The following is a 26,237-nucleotide window of genomic DNA, read 5'->3' as shown; positions in this document are numbered from 1 at the left end:
TCCCACAGGCCTCTGGTTCCAGCTTTGTCGGAGTTCCACGCACTTAAAGGCCCTGCTTTGGGCACCTTAGGGCACGCTTTGGCATCACGTCTCAGTTTAAGCAGTGGACTTTACAGCAGGATCTTGGGGCAGCTCAGAATACCTGCTCATTAGTACATGTACACACACACATACACATCCACACACCAAAACCCTGCCTAGCAATGGCCTCCTGAGGCTCTGCAAGGGCGGGTGACTCTCCCTGATGGCATCCCGGCTCAAGGGCACCTGTCGTGCCTCTGACTGTGGAGAGCAGCCTGGGAAAGAGCAAGAGACCGGATGACTCAGGGCCCCCCAGTCCTGCGGCCACCTCTCTCCCAAGGCTCCCCACTTGAGTGGTCAGATCACAGCCCTTGTGACAAATGGTCCTGGAGGCGAGTTCCAGTCACACCTCCAGCCAGGCAAAGGGACCTTTGCTCCATCCCCTCTTGAGTCTGTGTGGGACACCTGCAGGCTGCAGCACGGCGCACGGTGAGAATTATTTGCCCATCAAAATGCAGGAGCTGGAGTTTTGCACAGGAAGGGCAGCTCAAAATATTATTCTCTAGGGCACTTGTCACCAGGGGGTACTCATTGGCTACCCCCCCCCCGGCACCCCCATAAAAGTCCCACACCTGCTGGTCTCTCACTGGAGTGCTTGATTTACAATCCTGTCTACACCTTACCTTAGCCCAGGGGTCCTCAAACTTTTTAAACAGGGGGCCAGTTCACTGTCCCTCAGACCTATTGAAGGACTGGACTATAGTTTTTAAAAACCTATGAACAAATTCCTATGTACACTACACATATCTTATTTTGAAGTACAAAAACAAATGGGGCAAAAACACCCAGCGGGCCGGATAAATGTCCTCAGGGGGCTGCATGTGGCCCGTGGGCAGTAGTTTGAGGACATCTGCCTTAGCCCTTCCAGAAAGAGAGAAAAAAATCCCATGGCTCTGCCATCCTGTGACCGTGCCATCCTACAGATGGGTAAGCTGAGCTCAGCCCCCTTTGGGTCCCTGCACTCCGTATCATCTTGGGGGTAAGCGTGGGCCACTCCTACAACAATCTCATGGACTAGGATCTGTCCATTACACAGTGTGTCTCCACTTCGCTGGTGGGCATTAGAGCCCAGTGAGGGAAATGATGCACTTGAGGGCACTTGGCGAGTCTCAGGGGCAAAGACTCCTCTTCTAATTATCAAACCCACCCTGAGCACAAGCAGGCTGACTCCTTAAGCCACCAACGACCCAGTTGGTGAAGAAAACCCGGTAGGCAGAAACGGCTCTGCAGGGTTTTCAGGGAGAACGCCAGGTTTTACTACTTTCTGAGGCTTCTCGGGGAAGTGCCAACCTCTCAGCACATAATTAAGGGCTTAAGGATTGTGCCATCTGGGGACTCCTTTCACAGGAGGAGTGAGACCTGGGTCCTGGGCCTGGACCTCGGAATCCACCCTGATGCCCATTCCATTGGGTCAGCTAGGAACCCCTTTTCCAGAATGGCACCTCAGCTTCCCTGCCAATAAAAGCAGGGCATTAGGCAAGGCCCTTAACCCTCCACAGGCCCCAATTGTCTGGGGGAAAGAAACCAGGGGGTGCTCCTGAGTGGGAGGGGCCCCCTATAGGGACCAAAGAGCATAGCCTTCCGGTCATCTGACGTCACTGCGCCAGGGAGGAGGGTGGCACATGGCCACAGAAACCTAGTCACTTAAGAACGGTGGTCCCAAGGACACCCAGGCCCCAGGGCTCCAGCCTGAATCCCCAGGGGGAAACCCTTCTGTTGGTCCCTGCTGTCCCATTTGTTGTGTAAACACTCCGAGAGGAAGCTTTGTATCAAGGCTTTTATTACCACCACCACCACCCATCCTCGAAGTCCCACATTTAAATTAAAAAGCTCCAGGTCCCCCATTGCCGAGAGGGACATGGCATGGATGGCATCAGATCATAAGTTGTTCTCAACAGGAGGCTGTCCGGAGGCAAGCCAGGTGCTGGCCCCACCCCAGAATAGCACCTTGGTAGGATGGGAGGGGGGTACCTGTGTGTCCCGCACCTCAGCTCCAGTCAGTGGGGTGGCCCTGGGGTCTGGGGTGAGGTATCTAGAAGCTGTGGTTACAGGACCGGGCTCAGAAGGGAGCCGGGGTGGGTGCCACGGGTCACTGACCGCCCGCCCACCGACTGTCCCCCAGGCGGGCGCTCAGCTCCTGGCCAGTTTCCTTGTGAGTCTCCAGCCAGCGGCCAGCTCCTGGCGGGTGGGGCTCCCCACTTCTCTCTCGGGGACCCAGCACCCGCACAGCGCTGCCAGGCCGTGGTGCTCAAGACAGAGGAATCGAATGTGGGCAGGAAAGGAACGGTACCAATGCTGTTTTGAGGCCCACCGGCTGGCCAGATAGAGGGACAGAAGCTGACCCTCCCCAGGATCCATCATGCGCTCCAGAGAACCAGTGTAAGCTGGACCTGCTTCCTGGGGAGAGGGTGCTCACCGGGCCCAGCCCGGGCTCCCCAGCTGTGGGGCGGGGGTGGTGGTGGGGCGCATCTGTGTTCCAGCACGGGTACCTGCGTGTCTCTGCACACCTGTCTCCAGGTCCTTAGAGGAGGAAAGAGGCCCATTGGGGAGGAGAGGAAAGAGGCGGGAAGAAACCGTGCGCAGACTCAAAGAGCAGGTCGGAGCGAGAGATGGTGCAAGGGGAGGGCAGGGAGGGCAGGCTGAGAGGGACAGGGTGACTCAGACCACACACGTCTTTGGAGAAACAAGGCAAAGCACCCCACTGACTGGCGTGTCCTTTGGAGAGCACAGGGAGCCAGATGGCCCAGGTAGCATCTTGGTTGGACAAAGAAGGTGGCAGGCTGCTGCGTCATGGTGCCCATACGAAGTAAGGCAGCAATGGTCTGTGTGTCATGTCGCCAGAGGGATAAGGCATCAGGGCCCTTGAGAACCACGTCCATTGGAGAAATAGGGGTGGAAACAGGGGTCGCTTTTGTATCATGTCCTGTGGAAATGGGGTGAAGCTGCCAGAGTGGGACCCCTCTGTTGGTGGACAGGGGAGCTCCCAGGGCTGGGCGCGCACTGGGGGCTCGGGACAGGACGAGGGGCAGGCCTCTCATAGGGCAGCAGCTTCCTGGTCCTCACGGTCAAGCGATTTCTGGTCCGTCATCTGCATTTCATGGTGGGGAGAAAAGGGGAAACGGCATTAAATGTCACACGTTCTGCCCCACAGCCAGGCGTGGGCATGGTGCTGGCTCTCACCACATATTCAGGGGTGACAGTGCCGTGAGGTTGGCCCCAGACACGGCACAGTAGGTGGGGGGTCTGACCCAGCCAGGATGGTGCTGAGGATGGCTGTCCTCAGTCCCCATGGGCCACTCACAGTGCACACACTCTGACCCCCAAGGGCCCCTGCAGCTGGGAGACTTTTCCCTTCCCCGCTCCCCAGCCTGTCCTGTCCCTTCTCCAAGGCCTGGCCCACTCCCCCTTTTCCAGTGGTCCTTTCTCACACGGAGCTCCCCAGGAATGGCGATGCTGTGGGGAACCCCCCACCCTCTGGTATCTTAGGTTCATACCTCTGGCCTCTGGCCCCTCCGTAGTGGCCCGAGCCAAGAGCTTGGACAAAGGATGTGGCATGTGACTCGGCTCCTCCTGTTCCTACTCTCGGGGGCCAGTCAGTCCACTGGGAAGTGCTCTTGGTCCCTTTCTGACCAGGGGCTGCCCCTCTGGGCTCGTCCACCGACCAGAAAGCCTGCTGCCTCACAGGGGAGCAAGATGGGAAAGCCCCTCACTTCACACACACACCCCCCCCATACTCCCCCTAAGCCAAGCTGACCTTTAGATCTACATCTGCTCAAACCTCATTTGGTCTTGAACACCAGGGAAGGGGGAGGGGGGACCACATACCTGGGCCCCCTTCAGTATCCACTACTGCCACCGAGCACTGGCCTGGCTTAGATGGGGACCTTGGTCACACAGCCCTAAGCCATCTCACAAGGGGGGGAGGGGGGAGTCCAGGGAGCTCTTCCAGGTCAGGAACCTCAGGTCTCTGTTGAGTCACCTTCCTCCCCTCCTCCACGCGGCCACACAAACCACAGACTCCCAGGTCCAGCACCACCAGGCCCTTACCGTCTTTGTTTTCCGAGTGTTTCAGGGGCCGCAGGGCTGCAAAACAGGGCAGGGTGTGCCATGAGAGAGGACAGGGGCAGAGGGAAGAGTGCCACCTCGGGAGGGAACAGAGGCAGAGGTGGGGACAGCACTGCGCCCCAGGAAAGGGGCCTCGGCAGCTGCTCCAAGCCCCACTGTGGCTTCTCCTGCCCGCCCTTCTCGGGCCTCAATTTCCTGCATCTGCACCGCGTTTCCCAAAGGGGCTGATGCCGCCCCGAGGAGCTCTGCGGCCATGCAGATGCCTACACTTTAACCTGGATTCTGGGCTACAGTACAGAAGTCTTGAATTGCCAGAGGGGCGTAGAGTAGTTTTTTTCTCAAAAGATGTCCATAGGCTAAATAAGTTTGGGGGCCACAGAATGGAGACCATCGTCCATGGCTACCAATGTGCTCCAAAAACAAACCCCCAAAGCTCACTGCCATCGAGTCAATTCTGACTCAGACCCTATAGGACTGGGTAGAATGGCAGGCTCCGAGACTGTCGCTCTCTATGGGCGAAGAAAGTCAAGTCTTTCTCTCAAGGTGTGGTTAGTGGGTTTGAACTGCTGACCCTGGGGTTAGCAGCCCAAAGGATAACCACTATACCACCAGGGCTAGAGATGTGAAAATGCACTCAGCCAGCCCCCAAAGGAGGGCAAAGTGGGGCGCTGACAGGGGTGGGCCTGGGCCCCTACAGAACTGAGCCTGAGCAAGTCTCTCCCCAACCCTTCATCCAACCTATCTGCCTCCTGACATGAACACTGATGCCCGATCCCAGGATTACCTCCATGGCTCCCACACCTGGGCAGCAAACTGGACTGGCATGATTTACAGCAACCCCCAGGCATCATTCTGCTGGGGAGGGGGGTGGGGCCCTGGTTCCCAGCCCTGGTTCCCCAGGAAGGCAGGGCAGCAAGGCCTCCAGTGGCCAAGCATGCGTGAATGGGTTCCCTCCCAGGTCCTACAGTGTAACCCTACAGCGCCATGCCTCTGCAGGCCACTGTCCAGTCTGTTCTCAAGACAGTGTTAAACCAGCCCTCTGGTGCCCTTAGGCAGGGGTCAGCTGGCCATCTGACAGATGGGAAACACAAAGGAGCAAAGCTGCTGCCCAGAGCTGCCTATCCCCTCCCTGGAAGGGTGCTGCCATTCACAGTTTGCCTAAGAGCAGGGCTGGGCACTTACTAGGTGTATAGAACCAAGCGCTGTACATACGTTAGCTCAGTTCATTGAGCCCTGTGGCCTGGGGAGCTCAGCCTTGTTATGAGACCCGTTTTACAGATGAGGACAGTGAGGCTCAAAGAGGCAAAGAGATTGGGCCCAAACCAGTCTGCTTGGACGAGATGGAGCTGGAACTTAAACCCAGGCTGGCTAACCCCAAAGTTGTGGCCAGGGCTGGTCTGAGCCCACCCCTAAGAAGTCAGCAGGCCCTGCAGTGCCTCTGGAGGGGTTAAGGGTGGCAGGAGGGGAGATCTGGCCACACCATCCTTGGTCAGACTCTGAGCAAATGCCAAACTGTCTGGTTGAGGGGCCTTAGGCATCACCGCTTCATGGGATCTTACAGTAAAGCTGGCCCGAGCAGGGGTGGTGTTGTCCCCCGCCCCCAGGTAAACTTTCCCCAGCTAAAGTCACAAGCTCACCTGTCTTGGACCCTTCTTCATCCTGGTCCTCAGCTCCTGGGAGACAAGAAGTCCAAGTGAACAAAAACCTTTCTCAGCCCCTCTTTCATCAGTGCACTTCCACCAGGGTTGTGCAGGCCAACATGGTCTGAGCAGGCTTGAACTGTGGTCTAGATGCTGGACCCAAGGTCAGAGCCTGAGGCCAGCGCAGAGCAGAGCAGAGCTTTGTGGGAGGCTGCAGGGGCTCCCAGCCTGGAGCCCACCACCCACCTAGCCAAAGACCCCTTAATCCACGCCTCCACCATGAAACAGCCCAGTCAACCATCACTTTCAACACTCCCCCGCCCCATGCATCAATCTCCACCCATCCCTCCCCCGCCTGCCCCACTGTCCATCTGCAGGGCCTCACTCATCTGTCACCTTCCTGACAGCGAGTCCTCTTCCAGCCTCTGCCTACATCCACCCAGGTCTCCCCACCCACGTCAACTCAGCCGCCTTCCGAGGTCAACTCTCCTTTCTGCCAGTGTCAAATTGCCCATCTACCAATGGCCAAAACAACTCATACTGGTGCTTCCTCTGGCAAAGGGCTTCAGAATCGACCCACTAAGACACGCCTTCCCCCATACAGGGGCACACTGCCCCCGAGGGATGCACAGGGAGCTGCTGCCTGCCCCCTCACTCCCAAACACACTCGGGTTCACTGATCTCTACTCTCACTCTCTCTCATTTGCACAGATCCACCCAGCCTTCAGCCTGGCACGGCCACCCAGTCACACTCGCAGCCACACTCCTGCTGCTATATTTGCACACAGATGAACAAGCTCACTTGCCCCTACACAAGACACATTCAGCCTCAAGGTCAGATATACACATACCCACTCCAGCCCAACTTACATACCCACACCCATCCCATCATTTCCCACACACTTCTATACAACATCCCCAAGAGCGCGCACACACACACACACACACACACCCTTCACTCACCTGCATTCTCCTCCTCACAGCTCTGCTTGATCTTCCTCCAGCACACAAAGGCCAGGGCCACCAGCAGTGCGACAAGACAGACGGAGAGCCCCACAGTCACCCACAGGGCCTCGGGGGGGAATATCATGGGCGGCCCTGGCACAGGACAAGGGAGAGGGAGAAGAGGCCGTCATAGCTGGCCCTCATTGCCACGAGGGGTGAACAGGGCTGGTGCTCTGGCCTTCCTTCTCTGGGGCCAGTGCTGTGGCTAGAGCTCACGGAAACCCCCTTTCAGTGTGTTCCATCCACCCCCAGACGTGGCCACAGCCTGCAGCCGAATGATCCTCAAGAACCTGCTAGAGCTCCCCACGGACTTGAGAGCAGGAGTGGAAGACAGTAGTTGACACGAGGGGCCAGGTGCACACATCAGAAACGCATGGGACCCAGAATGGAGATTCTGTGGTGGGGCAGGGAGCAGGACTACAAAATTACTCCAAGGTGGCTGCTTTCTCTGTTCACCCCTGGGCTGGGGGTGGTGCCTGCAACCCAGGTCAGACTTGACCCTACTCAACCAGGGAAGCACAGCCCCCCCGGTTTCAGCCTGTAAGCCCAGGGCTCGCCCCATAAAGGCCCCTCTACGTAGACTCAGGGAGACCCAGTCTTTCATCAGCTATGCGAAAGGCCAGGCCGAAAGGCTGGCCAGAGTCTGAATCCCAGCATGCTTTGCCAGGCACAGAGCTCCCGGAGCAAAATCCAGGCCAAGGGCTCCCAAGTAGGCCAGACCTGCTCTAACAAAAGCAGGCGGGCGGGTGGTGGGGTGGACGGGAAATGAGGCCGAGAGGCCAAAGTTGGGTTCTGATCCTGGTTCATCTACTCGCTGCAGAGGACGGAAGCCGGGGCCCACAGACCCCCAGGGATGGGTGGGGGAGGGCCAGGGACCCTCAAAACTAGCCTATGCAACTGCACAGGTGTCTGAGTGAGAAGACCCCCAGCACGGGGTCAGTTTTCAAAGATTTCCTCTACAGGTCCCGTGTCCGTGCGCCCCTGTGGCCTGCGGGCAACTCCTTGGCTCTGGTCCTCTGTTCCTTTGTTGAGGAACTGTGTTTGCCATCTGCCCTCAATGCCCTGCCAACGTCAAGGGTGACCATTCTCTGTTTATCAAACCACTGCCATCGAGTCGATTCCGGCTTGTGACGACCCTACAGGACAAGGTAGAACTGCCCCTGGGGGTTTCTGAGACTGGGACTCTTGATCGGAGTAGAAAGCCCCTTCCTGAGAGCCTGGTGGTTTCAAACTGCTGACCTTGTGCTCTTAGCTTATGGGTTTTCATAAAAACGCTAGTGGCTAAAGCAACGTGAACCCAGTCTTTCTCTCAGGCGGTGGGCACATTTGCCCCTGCCGGCACATGTACCCTCAGACGTGGGGTTCGCGCCCACAGCCATCCCATTCAGCCCAGTGTGCAAAGCGGCATGAAGCCCACCCAGCTCCAGGTTCCTCTCTGCTCACCCCCCTCCCTAGAGGCGTTTCCTGGCCATAGCTTGACAGCCCTCTCCTTCCAGGAGAGCTTCCCACCCCGCATCCTCCTCCAGCAACTGGATCCTGAGCCACTGACTGGACCCTGTGATTCAGCATTTCCCCACCAGGCCACGTGGCGGCCTCTCTTAAGACTTTCCAGAGGATCATAGAATCCAAGGGTGTGACTCTCACACAGAGAGCCAGGCCCCAGGGGGGCTCCAAGAAGGGATGGGCTCAGTCCTGGTGGGTGGTGGGCAGAGCTTGTTGAGGAGGTAACAAGCAGCCAACCTGAAGGGAAGATGGAAGAGCCAGGGCGGCGTGGAAGGCAGGCGAAAGAAGCCCTGTGGGGTGCTGTTGGGGGTTATCTCAGGCCCTCGGGGCCAAGCAAAACAGGAATAAGCCGCCAAGGCTTCAGGTTTGGGCAGATCCTGGGGACACTCCTGAGTGGCCAGGCCGTGGGGCCATGTGCATGTGGGTAGAAGCCATGGAAGAGAAGAGAACTAGGCAGACAGAACCCGAGGTCCTAGCCCCGAGTGGGCCCTGGGCTGGCCCCATGGGAGGGTGGGTGGGATTGAGGAGGCAGGATGCACCCCCCCAACACATGCTCTGAAGGACATTGTCTCCTTGGGTCTGAATGCAGGCATGCTCACACACAAGGGGTGCCCCTGGGGTGTGCACTAAAGAAAAGTTAACTAAAAACCCACTGCTGCCCAGTCTATTCTGACTCAGATCCACCCTGGTCAAGACCGTGGCCAAGAAGGCCACCTCCAGCTGGTAATTAAGAGCCCTGGTGGTGGTGGCGTGGTTATGTGCTGGGCTGCTACCCACAAAGCCAGCAGTTTAGAACCACCAGCCACTCCATGGGAGAGAGACAGGCTTTCTACTCCAGCTACAGCCTTGCTACAGCCTTGGAAACCCACAGGGGCCCTTCCACCCTGCGCTATGGGGTCCCTGAAAGCCGGAATGGCACGGGTGGCAGGATTTCGATTACCCAGTGTTTGGCCACTTGGGGGCAGCAGAGGCAGCCGCAGCTCTTCCAGATGGCGCGCACCTCCACCTGGAGGAGGGCTTGGGCCCAGGTAAGAGGGCTGAGCCACCCGGGAGAGGTCTAGGGTTCCGGATGCAGCCATGCTCTCCCACCCGCCCCTGGCAAGGTTACAGGCCCGTATCACTGCACCTCTATAGCCCCAGGCTCCGCCCCCGCCCGACCACTGCCTCATCCCCAATCCAAGTTCCACCTTAGGCGCTTGCAGGAAGGAAACAGAGTCCATGTTATAAAATGTCACAGAGGGAGGTCTTGTGGAGGAGAACTATATGAAAATGCTTTTCTGCATTCGGCCCAGTCCCTCTGAGTTTTGATGTTGGGTCTGACATTGAAGAAACCCTGCATCCGTCCTGCCCTTTCGTCCATCCTTCCGGTCGGGGCCCCTCCCCCTCTACCTGTGATGGTCACGGAGCCGTGGGCGTCCTGCTGCAGCACCGGGTTCCGCACCAGGCAGCTGTAGGTGCCGTAGGCGCCCAGCTCCGCCCTCAGCACGCTGCGCACATCGAACAGGCCCTGCTCGTTGGCCATCTGCGACGTGACCACGTTGCTGGCCAAGGACGCCCCCTGCGCGTCCTGCCACAACACCTTGGCCTCAGGGTAGCCCTGGTAGCTGGAGCACGTGATGGTCACCATGTCTCCAGGCCGCAGGTCCTTGTTGGGCTCCAGAGTCATACTGGGCTTCGAGTAGGGGGCTGTGGGGGGCACAGAGAGCAAAGGTTAAGGAGAGGAGGGGCAGGGAGTGCGGGAGGCCAGCCCTGGGGTTTGGATCTATTTGAGGGGTGCAGGCTGGGGTGGATGCTCCCTCCCTCCCATTCCGCGCTCACCTGCCACCTGCAGGTTGACCGCAGCACTGCTGAAGTCCCGGATGCTCACGAAGCAGGTGAAGCTGCCCTCATCCGCCACGCGCACGCCCTGTAGCCTCAGGGACGCATTGCCCTTGGCCAGCAGGTCTGGGAAGAGCGTGGTGCGGTTGGCATAGGCGCTGCCCTGGTCGCGGCCCTCAGCGAAGCTGTGCACCAGCTGTTTGGTGTCTGTCAGCTGCCAGATGAGGTTGAGCTGCGCCAGGCTGAAGTCGGGCTCGGGCGAGAAGGAGCAGCGCAGGGTGGCATCTGTGCCCACCAGGGCCACCACCGGCTCTTCAGGCACCTGGACCTCAACTGCGCCTGGAAGGCAAAAGCATAAGGGCAGAGACACTTGGGCTTCACAGGTCGGCTCCTCGAGCTCGCTCAGGATCTGTCTGGTCCTCCTTTTAGGTCAAAAGCAAGTGTCTGCAGTGTCCATCCATCCATCCATCCATCCATCCATGACGTAGAGTCGCTGCCAACACATTTGACCCCACAGACAACAGAATGAACCCCCCGGGGCACCTCCTCCTTGCCTATGACATCTCAAACTGCAGCAGAGAACAAGAGAGGTGAGCAAACCCTCCTGCAGACCACCGTGAGCCTGTGATTGTAGGGGTAAAGGGAGAAAACGGGCAAACCGATCCGAGAGTGGGGCTGTAGCTTTTCAAGCTATTTCACAGCTGCCTGTCTGTGCTGCTTCAAGTTCCCCTAAAGACACATGACCAGTATAAACTGGAAAAGAGCAGAGGTTCTAGTACAGTACACACCAAGGGGAACTCGTTTTTTGTTTGTTTGTTCTTTCAGTCCGAGAAAGAATTACAAATCTTAGGGGAAAATGTGTTTTGATTATAAATTGGTTTCCTAAGTAAACAGGAATCTCTTTTATAGAAAAGAGAGAGACGCCTACTTAACTATGGCTAGCAGTCAGGCTCTTCCTAAAGAGAACGTGGTCAGCGGAAATGAAAGAGGACGGAAAGGCCTGGGCACACAGAGCCGGGATCAGAGTGCTCCTGCATAAGGGGACAGCAGATGAGAGGACCCCGAGAGATCCAGTGTGGCTGAGCATCTGAGAGACCACGGAGAGTTTAGAGTTCTTTCTGTATGCAGTGGGGGTTTGAATCAGGCATACGCTGGCTAACACCTCTTCAATCACCCTCTGGCTTCTCTGTGGAGGCTGGAGTAGAGGCCGGGGGTCTGTCAGGAGTGATTCCTGAGGAGCAGAGGCTCTGGCAGGCAACTATAGAGATGGAGAGGGGCAAGATTCACAGTGTATGTTGGAGGGAGCATGCATCAGACCTGCGGATGGATTCGTGTTGAGGAAAGACAGAGGCCAGAATCCCAGAGGCCAGTGGCAGTGTCTGGGGCAGGTTCAGCGCTGGAGCCCCCAAAGAGAGGCCTCCCCAAGCCTTCCCCGTGTGTATGCATCCCGCAGCCCTCTCCCCAGCCACCACGACCTCCGTCTCACCTGAAGAGTTTAGCAAGGTCCCTGATAGCCTTTCTGTGGGACAGAGGTGCCACATGTTGGCCCTGCCATTCTTAGGGAATGGTCAGACAAAATGTGTATCCTGGCCAGACACCAGCCAGCAGGCACCATCCAGTATGGGCCAGTCGAAGCGTCCTGAACAAGAAGGGCAGCTGACCACCGCACCTAGGCAAGCTTTCTTCCATGTAGGACACCGAAGCAGCCAGTCTGTGCCCCGCGTTCTTATGGCGAGTTACACACAAGGCCATCATCTCTGCACAGCCTGACCAAATGTCTCCAAAGGCCTGAGATGCTCTACCTGCAATCCCAAATGCCCAAGGTTAGCCAAGGGGCCAGGGTGTCCCCTTACTGGGGACTTGGGGATGAGCCCTGGGGAAGCACGGAGTGACAATGTCAGAGCAGGTGGCACCAACGTGACCGCCTGTAAAAGTTTTGTGCAGTGTGCGGGAGCTGTGGGTGCTGGTGCAGAGAGAGGCTAGTGGGCTGGGTGAGGTGCTCAAGGGCTCCGGCCCTGCCCTGCTCTGCAGCGGGTTACACTCGCTCAGTGGTTCTCAACCTTCCTAATGCCTCGACCCTTTCATACAGTTCCTCATGTTCTGGTGCCACCACCCCCCCCCCAAAACCATGACATTATTTTCGTTGCTACTTCATCACTGTCATTTTGCTACTGTTATGAATCGGGCGACCCCTGTGAAAGGGTCGTTCGATCCCCAAGGGGTCCCGACCCACAAGTTGAGAACCGCTGCACTAGATGCTACCCCCCCTTCCCCGCCACCACAGGCTTTGCTAGGTATTGGAGGTCCTAGAGCCAGGAGCGCCTGAGCTCCCACGGTCAGGCTAAACGCTGCCAGGTCTGCTAAAGGAAGAGGCCCGTGGCAGCTGTGACAACATGCGCAATAGCACTGGGTGACACTAACCCTAGGGACCTGACTGGAGGCACTCAAAACCTTTTGACTGGAGGGTCTGCGATCCACGGGGTTGGCAGTTCAAAACCACCAGCCGCTCCATGGGAGAAAGACTGGGCTTTCTACTCCTGTAAACAGTTGCAGTCTCGGAAACCCACTGGGGGTCGCTGTGAGTGGGCACTGACTCCATGGCAGTGAGCTGGGTTTGGTTTTTCCAGAGAAGCCAGAGGAAGGCCGAGTAGAGATAGCAGCATTACCCCTTTCTGGCCACACGATGGCGACAGACACTCAGCTTTGTCTTCCCCGTGTTGCCTAGGATTTGAAATAGGGTGAGGATGTGAAGATTAGGGTACCTTAGCTCCTATGATTAAGCGTTTGGGTTTGGGGATTTTTTTTTTGTGGGCCAACCACTGTATGGGAAGATGTACATAACTTACTCAACATTGTAATACAGAGGGCAGACCTCGTTCTTTGACCATTAAATATGATCACACACACACAAACTCTCTGCCATCAAGTCGATGCTGACTCATAGTCATCCTATAGGACAGGGTAAAACTGCCCGTGAGGTTCTGAGATTGCCACTCTTCACGAGAGTCAAAAGCCCCGTCTTCCTCCCACAAAGCTGCTAGTGGTTTTGAACTGCCGACCTGTGATCACAGAGCAACACATAACCATTGCGCCACCAGGGTTCCTCGAACATGACGTCCGGTGGAAGGAAATGCTGGGAAGAAGCAAGCTCAGGAACAGGGAGACGAGGACGATGTGCTCATGGATACTAGGTGGCCAGGAACGCCTTGCTATGGAGGGGACCGATGGGTGGTCTCTCGAGTTGCTCCGATGCCTGAGGGCAGCGTTCCAGGGAGAGGGACCCGAAGGTGCGTAGGCCGAGGAAGGAGCATGCGCAGTGTGCTCAAGAACCAGCGTCAGCATGTCGCGCGCCCCCTCGGTCTCAGAGCAGAGCCACATCCCGGTGCTTGTTGTAGATGCTGTCAGGTCAGCCTCTGGCTTAGGGCCACCCCGTGCACAACAGCATGAATGCTCCCTAACCATCCATCCTCGTGGTAGCCTGGAGACCAGACCGCTGTGATCCACTGGGTTTTCCCTGGCTAATTTTTGGAGGTAGGTAACTAGGCCTTTCATCCTAGTCGAGGTGAACCCAGAAGTTCAGCTGAAACCTGTTCACCGTCATAGCAACCGGCGTGTGGGGGCTGCGTAGGAGGTGCCTTAGTTGGAACTCAGGCCCTGGCCTCTCCTATGGAAGGTGTGGCTGCTACCACTGGGCCACCACTGCCTCCTAGGAGGGCCATTTTATGAGAGAGGGACCTGGGGCTGAGAAAGGACGTGTGTGGCTCACTGGACCCCAGAGTGTGGTTAGAGCATAGGACCAGCCCTGCTAGAGAGATGGCTTGACGGGACCCAGGGTGAGAGTGGGAGCCCGCCTACCCCCGCCTTCTCCCCACCCCTCACCATGACCACTGGCCTCCGCTCCATTGCCCTCACCTGTAAAGCAGAAGCACAGCATTCCCAGGGCTGTGGCCACACGCGCACCCACGCCAGGGCTGCCCCGCTGCTGCATCTTCTCTGGAGGCAGCTGACAGCTGGGATCTCCGTGGTGGAGGGCCAACCCTGCCTGCAAGGAAGAGGATGTGAAGCCATTGTCCTAAAAGGTCACCCCCAGGCCCTCTCTTCCTTTATCCCCCCATGAACCAGCAGGAGGAAGGCTGCAACTGCCCATCCTCGGGAAGCCCTCTGTTCTCCCTCTCAGGCCTTCCCCACCCCATCAGGCTCCTTGCTAGGGGGTGTCTAGGATACAGGCTGGCAGGAGGGACTTTGTTCCCTGCAGAGGCTAGGCCAGAGGAGGTGGGGAGGCAGCTGGGAGCCAACCTTACAACCCAAAGCTATTTGCACAAACATGAAGAAGAGGCAAGGAGGCGGATAAAGGCAGGGTTGACAGGTTCAAGAACAGGTCCAGGGGACGACTGGGGTGGAGACTGGTAGAGATGAGTAGGGGCTGAGGCGGGAGCCAGAGCCGGGATAAAGGGTAAAGTCTGAACTTTATCCTGGAAGTAGCCGAGAGCCAATGAAAAGGTCTTGAACAGGGGAGGTGAAGGGTCAGACTTCCTCATAAAGTCGAATGCAAGATTGGCCGGAATAAGGGTGCCCTTTCTCATCATTCCTATTCAGTGGAAGGTGTGTCCCCCACACCAGGGGTCCTCCAAACTGAACTCACTAGACTCCAGTCGATGCTGACTCACAGCAACACTATAGGACAGAGTAGAACTGTCCCCGTGGGGTTCTGAGACTGTAAATCTTTACAGGGAATAGAAAGCACTGTCTTGATCTCATGGTGGCTTCAAAATGCTGGCCTTGTGATTGGCAGCCCAACTATAGCCCACTACCCCCTCAGGGCTCCTATTGGGAGTCTTAGCCAAAGCATCCAATTGGACAAAGAAGAAGTGAAACTATCTCTATTTGCAGATGTTATGATCCTATCAGAGACTCAACAAGAAAACTACTAGAACTAATACAAGGATTTGGCTGAGCAGCAAGATACAAGGTCAACATACAGAAATCAGTTGGATTCTTCTGTACTAACAAAGAGGACTCTGAAAAGGAAACCAGGAAAATAAGAGCATTTACAGTAATATCCAAAAGACGAAGTACTTATGAGTAAATCTAACTAGACCCATACAAAGAAATCCACAAAACATAGTATTAGAAACCAAAAGAGAATCTCCTACGTAAATGGAAGACTATACCATCATGTTGGTGTATAGGAAGACTTAACATTGTGAAATGCCAATACTACTCAAAGCAAATAACAGATATAATTAAATCCCAGTCCAGATTCTGCATCATTCTTTAAAGAGATGGGAAAATAAATTACCAACTTTATATGGAAAGGAAAGAGACCCTGGAAAAGCAGAGCACTACTCAAGAAGAACCAAGTAGGTGGCCTCTCACATCCCGGTCACAAACCTACTATATGCAACCACGATAGTCAAAGCAGCCTGGTACTGGTGCAGCAGACAGACACACGGAATCGAGAACTTAGAGGGAACTCTTTTCTCCTATGGATGGCTACTTGGGCAAAGGGCCCAAACCCATCAAACAGGGAAGAGAGAGCCTCTTTAACAAAGGGCACAGGCAAAACTGGATCTCTACTTGCAGGAAATGAAATAAGATCCTTGCCTCACACCGTATCTAAAAAAAACGAACCCAAGAGCGATCAAGGACATAAATAAATGTAAAACCTAAAGCCATAAGGAAAAAAATAGGGATGAACCTAAGGCCCTATGCATAGCGTACTTACTCTATCAAACATAACTAAAAATGTACAGACAACAGAAAACTCTATGACAGGGACCTCCTAAAAATGAAACATGTATATGCACCAAAAGACTTCACCAAGCCACCCACACACCACTCCCAGCATGAACAGCACAGTTTAAAACAGAAAACAAATACTGGCTAGGGTGTGCAGAGACTGGAACCCCCACCCATCCCACCCACCCACACTGCTGGGTGGGATTATAACATGGTGCCACCACTGTGGAACATGACACAGCATATTCTCAGAAACTTGGAGCCAGAAATAACACACAATCTAGCAATCCCTCCCCGAGAGAAATAAGAGCTGTGACAAGGACAGGTGTAGACACAGCCCTGTTCATAGGAACAATCTTCACCAGAGCAGAAAGATGGGAACAAGCCCACTGCCCATGAACGGGTGGATGGAGAAAGCCCGGGGCGTGAGCACAGTGAAACACTAAGCAGTGTTGAAGAATCACAGTGCGTCTGCGGAATGGCTCATAACCTGGAGGGCGTTCTGCAGAGTGAGACCCGTCAATCCCCACAGGTCAAATATGACATGAGACCCCTGGTATAAAAAGCCCAGCAAAGGTTCACTCACAGAAAAAAAAACATTCTTTGAAAGTGAGATGGGCAAAGAGGGGTAAGACACTAACTATAGGGTAGGCGCATGAACTTGGGGGAAAAGAAAGACAGACAGATCATAAGGTGAGGCGGGGGAGTGGGGAGTCAGCACAAAATTATCCAGGGAAAGGGAGACCCTGGGAAGACCTGGGGTCAAAGGCAGCAAAAGTCACTAGTCTCTCACACCCAACCCTGCGGTAACAGTCACAGCAATCTACTCGTTGACCATCTACAAGAGTGGACACAGAGGCAGACACACAAGATGAACGCACAAGATAAACAGGGTTAAGTGGAAAGGCGAACTAAATGCAATGTCCCCATGAATGTATGTGGGGATGTTTAACAAGTTCATGGAAAACAATAAAAAAATAGAATTTCCCCATGAACTTTTTGAAGCCCCTTCGTATGTAGGTCTGACAGACTATTTCCACATAGGCATTTATAAGCCCTGGTGGCATCATGGGTGAATGGTTGGGCTGCTCACCTCAAGGCCAGCAGTTCAAAACCACCAGCCACTCGTTCTGTAGGAGAAAGACAGGCTTTCTACTCCCTTAAAGAGCTACAGCCTCAGAAACCTACAGGGACAGATCTGCCCTGCCCTACAGAGTCACTATGAGTCAGGGGAGGGAAGCTCCTGCGTTTCGTTTGCTTCTGTGCATATCCATGAATATAGCAGAGCACACCGGGAGTGCAGGCATGAAAGCTTCTTGGCTTTGATAAACTGAACACTGAGGGGTTGAGCCATGGGGCCCGGGTGCTCAAGGCCAGAGCCTCAAAGGGGACACACGATCAATCGGCATGGGACGATATGTATCGCGTATAACCCACAAAGATAATGTTCAGCATCCTACTTTGGTGAGTAGCAACCTGGGTCTTACAAGTTTTCCAGCGGCCATTGGTCTCTCCCATCGGGGCAAAGGCGAGTAAAGAAAAGCAAAGACCAAAAAAAAATTTTTTTTAATTAAAGAAAAGAAAAAACAACTTGGAAACCGTGACTCCAAAGGCTAACGGGCCATGTGCACGCCAGTCTCTGCAACCTCAAGGCCAGAAGAACTAGAGGAAGGTCATGTCTGGCCACCACTGTCGACCACTCTGAAAGGGCCTGCAGTGGGAGGAAACTGGAACAAGCAGGAACTCTTCAAAAAGAGTGGACTTACTGGTCTGATAGAGACTGGTGGAACCTTGTTCAACGCCCAGCCTCACACACAGGCCCAGAAGGTGCTCAGTATCCCCAGGAAGGCACGCCCTCCTTAGGAGTGCCGGCTACGAGATGGAGAGGGCAGCATCCGCCCGGGGATAAACTCGGGAGGTAGGAAAGCATGGGAGAGAAGAAGGGACCGGAATGAGAAGCAGCCGGAAGAAGTGGGAGGAATGCGGTCAGAATCCTGGGTATTGTCATCGATGTCACCCAACAAAACATGGACAACCCGCTGAAGAGAAGCCCGACTTGCTCTTAAGCTTTTCCCCAAGTCACACGTAAAGGCTGTTTTTGTTTTGTATTGATTTACGGTGGCTAATGTTTGAGGGCACGTCCCTCTCTTTGGAGGGAGCTCCAGCGAGATAAGATAGCAGTCACTCAGATTAGCTGCTAAAGTGGGCACCGGCATGATTTTTATTGACAACCTTGCTTACACAGAGGCCAGAAACAAGACAACAGAGCCCAGAGATCCCGTTGAGCAAGCCAACATGTCCTTCCAAGAACTTCTGCCTGCCCCCTTCCCTGCATGAGGGCAGAGTGACTCCATGCCGTGGGAGGATGACTCAGGAATTCCAGGGACAATGTCGTGTCCTGGACTGCTCTGTACAAACTAGCCAGTGGGAAACGTTCACCTAACACACAATAAAAGATCATTTTTTTAAATTTAAAGGACTGGTCAGCAGTGGGAAAGACCAGCACTGGCTGATCCCTCAAGGCAGGAGCCAGGGCAGAGGGAGAGGCTCGGGGCTGGGACTTGAGCCGGGGTGCCCCGGATTCCCTGGGTCCAGCCTTCCTTCCAATCCTGGCTGTCCTCCAAGGTGGCCTCAGACTGAGAGGGCTCACCCCTCCCAGTGAATCACCAGCCAGCCCTCTCCTTTAGTCTCACCCCACATCGGAACCCCAGGGAGTCCCCTCAGGAAAGACCACAGATCCCAGAGAAGCAGGCAGGGGTGGGAGGTGCGGGCCCAAGTGCATTGATCCCAGCAGAGGTGCAGCCGCAGGGAAGCACCCAAGAGAGGAGCCAAGGCGTGTCACCACAAACCCCAAGGGCCAGGGTGACTGACTGCAGGCTGCACACCCTTTTCCCTGTGTCCCAGGGGCTGCCCCATCACTCACGTCACCAGTTGAAGCCCCGTGGCCAGTGCTGGCCTTTGTCACCGGAAGGTAAATGCCATGTCCTCCCCACCACATGGGAGACTGGACTAGCCTACTTAGCCCCATTTTTCTAGACCAAAAACAACAACCAAAACACAGACACACAGAAAACCGAGGTGCTGGCATTCCTGTCATGCCATTTGCCAGTTAGCAGAGCTGAGAAAAGTCCACGTCCCGGGACCTTCCCCAGAGCCAACTCCACCGAGAGCCAGGAGTGCCAATTCCAAGTCACCAGCACTAATCCCAACCCCTCCAATCCCAGCCAAGCACCTCCACACCACCCCCACACAGCAGCTGGGCTCGGGGACTCCCATCTCTCAGCCAAGCCCGGTGCATCCTGCCCATACCCTCCCCCCACCCCCCAAGCTGTCCAACGCTGCGGGGAAGCCCAGGGCTGCCACTTCCTCCCCAGACGCTTCCGCTCCGCTCCAGCATCCAGACGCCTCAAAACCCCGCCGCCTGCCGAGTCAGCAGCCTCCCTCCGTGCCTCATTCATAAAGACACCCTTGGCGCGCACCCACATCCTGCCCTACCAGGGCCACCGCGGTCACAGGGAAAACCCAGCCCCTGGGGAGCTGCCGCCTGCCTGCCACCACAGGAAGGGCTGTGGATGAAGGAGCTCCCAGATTCCCAGTCTCCTTTCCTGTCTGTCCCGCAAGTCAGCCCAGCCTCACACACTGCCTGTCCGGCAAGGCCCTTCAGTGACCGGCTCTCTCTTCCATATGCAAAGCTAATTCCAAAAGCTTCCTTGGGGGGAGGGGGGGAGTGTGTGTGTGTGTGTGTGTGTGTGTGTGTGTCAGGAAGCACCTCTGTCCAGAGCAGACTGACCAGGGCTACCCAGGGGCCAAGCTGTCTTTCCCACCAGCAGGAGAATGAGAGCATTCACAAAGGGGCCTCTGGGACCCCGATTCCTGTGCTAGACTCTGGACCCAGGAAGCCCACCCTCACAATTCTCCCTAGAGGAGAAACCCAACAGCCCAGAAGCTGAGACCCCCACAGCACCAAGACTCTCTACCAACAGCGGGGAGCCAGGCGCCCCGAGAGAGGGATGCATGCATCTCAGTTCTGAGAGCCAGAGGGCAGCTGAGAAAGGAACCACTGCCCATGTGGACAGAGAAGCAGGCCTGGTTCACAGAGTCTCAGGCTCACATGACTTCATGAGGCATGCAGCCAGCCCAAACCAACGCTCCTACAGGGCCTTCTCTGTCCCAATGGGACCTGCCCTGGAGGCAGCAGGTGCCAACCCTCCCTCCTCCTCTCACCTCCAGTCTCAGGCCACACAAAAGCCCCAGGGAGTCCTGCCAGGAAAGAAATCCCACAGAGTGCCTTGGGATTTCTGGGAGAAGCAGGAGGGAGCATGCTCACCCTGAAGTGCAGCCACAGGGAAGCTCCCGAGAGTGGAGTCAAGACTCTCTCCACGAACCAAGAAACAAGGGCCAAGTCTGGGCTGTGGACCCAGGACTAGGCATGCCCAAGAGGGACTCCTTCCCCCACCATGCCCACCAGCATCACCTCCACCCTCCTAATTCCAGCTTCCTCCTGACCCCTGCAGGGGCTGCCTAGGTAACATGGCCCTCATAGACACGAAAGGGCAGAGAGATTCAGAACTCCAAAGACCACATTTAAGCTCCTGGATCCAGCTATACCTGAAACAAGCTGTACACCTAGACTGCCAGATGCTTGCACCAATCATTTTGTGGGGTGGGCATTGTGCTGTTAGGTAGGCCGTATGTGGGCGAATCTGCCTGGAGACAGTCTTAGAGGACCCCTGTGAAAGGGTCGTTCGACCCCTAAAGGGGTCATAACCCCCAGGTTGAGAACCACTGTTCTAGAAGCTATCTAGACTAGTTGGGCAGTATCGCCCCGAGGGGCACTGAAATGATCCAAACTCTGCCATTGAGTTCATGCTGACTCAAAGCCATCCCCTGTGGGTTTCTGAGACTAACTTTCCAGGAGTAGAAAGCCCAGTCTTGCCCCCTTAGAGCTGCTGGGGGTTTCAAACGGCCCGTTGTGTGGATCGCAGCCAAACTTGAAACCATCAGGGGGGCTACAAAAGCAGAGCCCTACACTTCATCCTAGATTATGGGCTATAGCACAAATGTTTTTAATTGCTAGGGGGCCCTGAGTAATTTTTCTCCCTGAACGGTGGGTGGCAGGCCAAATAACTTGGGAACTTATTATTTGTAGCTCCGTCATTCTCAAAAGCACCCATTCCTGGGTCAGGAGTGTCTGCATCCCCTGGGAACTTTGAGAAATGCACATTGCTAGGCCCTGCTCATCTAGTCCTGTGAAGCCAAGCAGTGTGGGGCTCAGCAGTGTCTAATAAGCAACTCAGCCCTGGCATAATTCCCGGCCCTTGATTCTCGGTTACCAGTCCTCAAAATAACCTGATCTAAGATTCAGAGTATCAAAGGACCCTAATCTCCATCATCTGCTGGTGCCTAGTCTCTAAATATTCTAAACAATAAAGTTCTTTTACCATGAAAAAAAATATAGCAAGGTAGGTGGTTCAAGCCCACCTACCTTGGGAGAAAGGTGAGGCTATCTTCTCCTGAAAGATTTGAGCAGTCTAGGAAGCCCTACACAAGGTCATTATTAGTCAGCAATAGGTTTGGTTTACAGCCATTTGCGCTAGGATTCTAAAAAGGAAATGGGTGAGAAGTGGAACTCAGAGGACTGCCTCGTTTCCCCCGCCTAGCAGTCTTACCACTGTCTGTAGCACTCACTATTCGTGGGAAATATTTGAGTTTTTCTTCTTTGACACACTTCCATTCTACATAGGCTCTGGCCTTCACCAATTTTACTGTACTAGCTGCAACTGATAGAGGTCTCAAATATACATTCATTCAGGGATTCAATGCCTCATTCAACTCTTGCCTCGGGCAGGCGCTGTGGGCAGAGAGATGAATAAGCTCTTTGCCTTCCAGGAGCCTGCACTCCAGTAGGAAGACGGGCACCACACACACAAACCATTGCAGTTCAGGCCAGCCTACGAGACAGCGTGAGGGCTACTTGGAGGCACCTCAGAGATTGGGCAACCCCAAAGTTATGTCCTAAAAATGATGAGCAGCTCCTCAGTTGGATAGGGTAGGGAAGGTGGCCCCCAGCTCTAAGAGACCTTTCCTGCTAGCACTGCCTGTCTGTCTCTCAGCCAGATCTCCCTGAAATGGTAGAAAGGAAGCCCTAAGTGAGGGGTTCTGGTCCCAGCTCTGACACTTGGCTGTGTGACCTTAAGCACATGAGTGTGGCTCCCCCTCCCTGAGCACCATGTGTCCGTCTAGAAGAGTTTTACTGAGTGCTATCAAAAGGACAAGGAGCCCTGATGATGGAGTGATTGCACATTGGACTGCTACTCACATGCAAGGTCAGCAGTTTGAAGCCACCAGCCGCTGGGTGGGTGAACAATGAGGCCATCTACTCCCGTAATGAGCTGCAGTCTCATTACGAGACTGGGGTAGTTCTACCCTGTCCTGTAGGGTCGGCTCAATGGCAGTGATCAGAACTTCATCAATACCTTAAGACTTCGTGCATTTAAGTTATTGAATAAAAAACTTAAAAGCAACAGTGATCTGAAATGTAAGCCCCCAGTGAATTCACAATAAAAAGTGGAAAACAGAAAAAAAAAGACTTCATGTATTATATCCTTAGCGTTTAGCCCATTGGCTGCCATGCAGGTCACTCCGAAATGGACAAAGGGACTGGCGTTAACCACTAGTTTCCCCCCTACACTCATTCTCGCCTTCTTCTGAAGGATTTTTAGCTGGGTTCATGACCACTCAACTATGAATCCCAGCCTACCTTGAAGCGGGGAGATGTACACAACTTCTGGCCACACCTTAGAGAAAGAAAGCGAACCCTCACCTTCCTCGCCTTTGCCATTGGCTGGAGCAGAGGTGGTAAGCCATGGGACACCATTGTCAAAGGCAACACAGGACGGGGTGGGAGCAGGGGAGGCTTCAGAGCACCAAGAAAAAAGGACCCGGAGGGCCCCTAACTGGAGTTAATTTTAAGAAGAAGGAATAAGATACATGGGAAGAATTTTAACCAGAAAGGGAAAAGACTTACTTGTACACGGAAGCCCATAAAATATCGCTTTAAGAAATCCAAGAAGCCCTAAATCAGTGGTTCCCAACCTGTGGGTCGCGGCCCCTTTGGGGGTCAAACACCCCTTTCACAGGGGTCGCCTGATTCACAACAGTAGCAAAATTATAGTGATGAAGTAGCAACGAAAATAATTTTATGGTTGGGGTCACCACAACATGAGGAACTAACTGTATGAAAGGGTCGCGTCATTAGGAAGGTTGAGAACCACTGGGGCGATACATCATGCCCATGGCTGGAAAGCCTTACAAGATATCAACACTACCCCCAGTGATCTACAGATTCAATACAATCCCTACACAAATTGCAGCAGCTTTTCTTCACACAAATGGAAAAGCCAACCTTTGAATTCAGATGGAATTGCAAGGTACCCCCAATAGCTAACAGTACTGAAAAAAAGACCGAAGCTGGAGAACTCACACGTCCTGATTTCACAACATAGTGTAACACTACCGTGCAAGGATAGATGGGCTGGTATAAGGATGGGCATTTAGGTCAATGGAATAGGATTAAGAATCTAGGAATTAACCCAGACCGCTACAATCAACTGATTTTTGACGAGGATGTCAAGTTCACACAATGAGGAAATAGTCTTTTCAACAAATGGCTCTGGGACAATTGCTTGAAGTTGTACCCCATACCATATGTAAAAAAAGAAAAAAAAAGCTCAGAATGGGTAAGTGATATAAATATAAGAACTAATCCCACAAAAATCTTAGGGGGAAAAAACCCTAAGAGCAAAGCTTCAAGACTTTGCCATTTTAACAATGGATTTTTAGATTGAGCTTGGTCAAAATGAAAACCCTTAGGGCATCAAAGGACTCATCGTCCAAGTGGAGAGAGAGGCTACAAGACGATTATTGGACAATCTCACTGTCCTTGAGTTGAAGCCGACTCACAGTGACCCTATAAGACGGGAGAGACTCTAATGCTTTCCAGGGTAGAAAACCCCTCTTTCTTTGGTCATGGACAAGATGCAGGTGAAAAGATGCTCAGCATCATTGATCATTCAGGACCTGCAAAGTCCAAGCACAGTGAGAGGTCATTTTATATCCAGCGGGGTGGCTGGGGTCACAAACAAAACATAGCAACGCAGATGTTGGCTAGGATGTGAACACTCTGATCTGTTACTGGTGGGAAAGTAGAATGCATAGGAACCTAGGGAAATATTATGACCGGGTGGCCTCTCAAATAGTTCAGAGTAAGATTATGACCACATTGGTGGTGGTACTCATAGCCACCTCATTTATCAGCAAACCAGGGAAGCAGATGGCCACTTCTTTCTCTCTAGGAGCCTCTGGCTGGATTCAAACCCCCAGCCTGTGGGGGGAGGTAGATGCTAGCAGGCATCTCCCCTGAGGGCAATCAGTTGCCAAACTGCAGAGGGTCCCCCCTCCCTGCTGCTGGGAACAATGGACAGGCTCCTGTAGGAGGAGTTCATATCCTACTGATAATGGTCTCTATCAGTTGAGCCAGGAACAAGTCAAACTGGCTCTGTGACAGCCAAACTTAAGCTGCCATCCTGAATCTAGGATCCGCCCATCTTGTCACAGGTATACCCCCAATCCCTCCTCTTCCTATTGTGTGTATGTCCCTAGACCACCCCCTCTCATTGCTGTATAACCTATAGTGCAACCCCTTCCTGTGACGTATGACTTTACCTGTAATTAGTGGGCTTGCACACCCCCCAAAAGTATATAGGCCTGGGCTAGCAATAGAGAGCTCTCTCTCGCTGGGCTCTCACTGGTCCCGCTCACCTCTCTTCCCTCTCTCCTCTCCCCTCCTCGCTCCCTTGTTCCCTTTCCCTGTCCTCCTTCCCTTCCCCCTCTCTCCACGTGGACCACCAAGCGGGGCTGAGGTGAGCAATGCTACCATGTAATGTGTCTGACTGCATTATTGTATCTCTCATGCTCTCGATGACCTTAATATATATACATCTCAACAGTATAATTGTGCATTACTGAACCCATGACTAACAGTGGGGGTTGGCCCCCACCCCCCTCAACTTAATACTACACCAGCCTTTAGCTCAGTAGACATACACTTAATCGTTGCACCAGCAGGACTCTATTTACAATGCCCGTGTTGTTGTTTGGGGCCATCGGTTGGTTCTAACTCATGATGACCCATCCTATGGACAACAGAATCAGCCCTTCCACACCTAGCTATAGGCTCAAAAGACGCAGGCAGAGAGTCACATGCTGGCACAGCAGTGCTCATAAGAGTCACAATAGCCAAAGGGTAGAAACACCCCCAGGGTACATCCACAGGTAAAACGGAAATAATGTGGCATGTCCACACAATGGACTATTAATCCGCCATAAAGAGAAACTATGGTCTGATCCAAGTTGTGGCATGGGTGGACCATGAAAACAACATGCTGAGTAAAATATGTCAGACTCAAAGGAACAAATATCATAGAACCCTGCTTCTATGAAATAGCTAGACGAGGCAAATCCATAGACAGGACTCTGTAAGAAGCTAGCCGGGCCTGGGACAAGGAGAAATGAGAAGCAATTGTTTAAGGCATGCTGAGCTGCTATTAGAGGAGGTTAAAAAAAAGCTTTTGGAAATAGAGAGTGATGAGGTTTTCACAGCCATCATGGTGGATGTAATTAATGTTGCGGAATTGTGCACTTAAAGTGGAAAATGATGTATATGTATTTCTACAGAATAGAAAATAAGGATATACAATGTATGTATTTCTATATTAGAAAAGGGTAGCTCAACAAGTTGGCGGGAAGATTTCATTATCTTTTAATTCCATTTTTCCATAAGCTATTGGAAGCCCCCTTGTATATACATACATACACATAGCTCCCACATATACACACATACTTTCCTAGGTGGTGCAGCCAATCTGCCCTGGCAGGTCAAACTCACTCCTCGGGGCTATGTAAGAAAGGCCTGGTGCCCTGCCCCTTGATTTAACGGGGCCCCAGACACTGGCTCCTTCTAAAGGGCAAAAGCGCTGGTGGGGTTGATCCCCTACCTCTGGACTGGACATGTGACCAAACCAGACTCAATGGGGACCCCTCATTCTCACTTGAGTTTTACTGTGCCATTGAGTCAGGAATGGGTCTGTCGAGACTTCCAGTGGAGCAATCAGAAAAGACTCCCTAGGTTACAACGCTAAGCAGGAGGATATGGCCAGAGGGAAATGACTGTGAGAAATGACTAAACCAGCTCAAGCAATCTAAAGAAGTGATCAGAACGCAAATAGCAGCAGAAAGAAAGATACAGAAAAGTTATTGTTACTCGTTGCTGTCGATTTGGTTCCAACTCACCAGGAAACCCTGCCCCGCATCACCTTGTGAGCCCGG

At 53.8% G+C, this 26,237-nt stretch overlaps 1 protein-coding gene across 1 annotated transcript; it reads right to left on the bottom strand.

The window, feature by feature from the left end:
- Window positions 1-1,844: 1,844 nt before the first annotated feature.
- Window positions 1,845-14,145, bottom strand: CD276 (CD276 molecule). Its single transcript, XM_045285768.1, has 7 exons — window positions 14,025-14,145; window positions 10,113-10,451; window positions 9,684-9,980; window positions 6,750-6,884; window positions 5,784-5,819; window positions 4,129-4,164; window positions 1,845-3,169 (listed from the first exon to the last, which is right to left on the bottom strand). The coding sequence occupies exons 1-7, from the start codon at window positions 14,098-14,100 to the stop codon at window positions 3,147-3,149; spliced, it is 942 nt and encodes a 313-aa protein (XP_045141703.1). The 5' UTR covers window positions 14,101-14,145; the 3' UTR covers window positions 1,845-3,146.
- Between the last annotated feature and the right edge of the window lie 12,092 nt (window positions 14,146-26,237).

This window comes from Echinops telfairi, unplaced genomic scaffold, assembly GCF_000313985.2.
Source record: "Echinops telfairi isolate 266 unplaced genomic scaffold, ASM31398v2 ScPeMD7_7475;HRSCAF=8513, whole genome shotgun sequence".
Taxonomy (NCBI): Eukaryota; Metazoa; Chordata; class Mammalia; order Afrosoricida; family Tenrecidae; genus Echinops; species Echinops telfairi.
The sequence above is the reverse complement of the archived record's forward strand: the minus strand, read 5'-3'. Positions and strand labels throughout refer to the sequence as shown.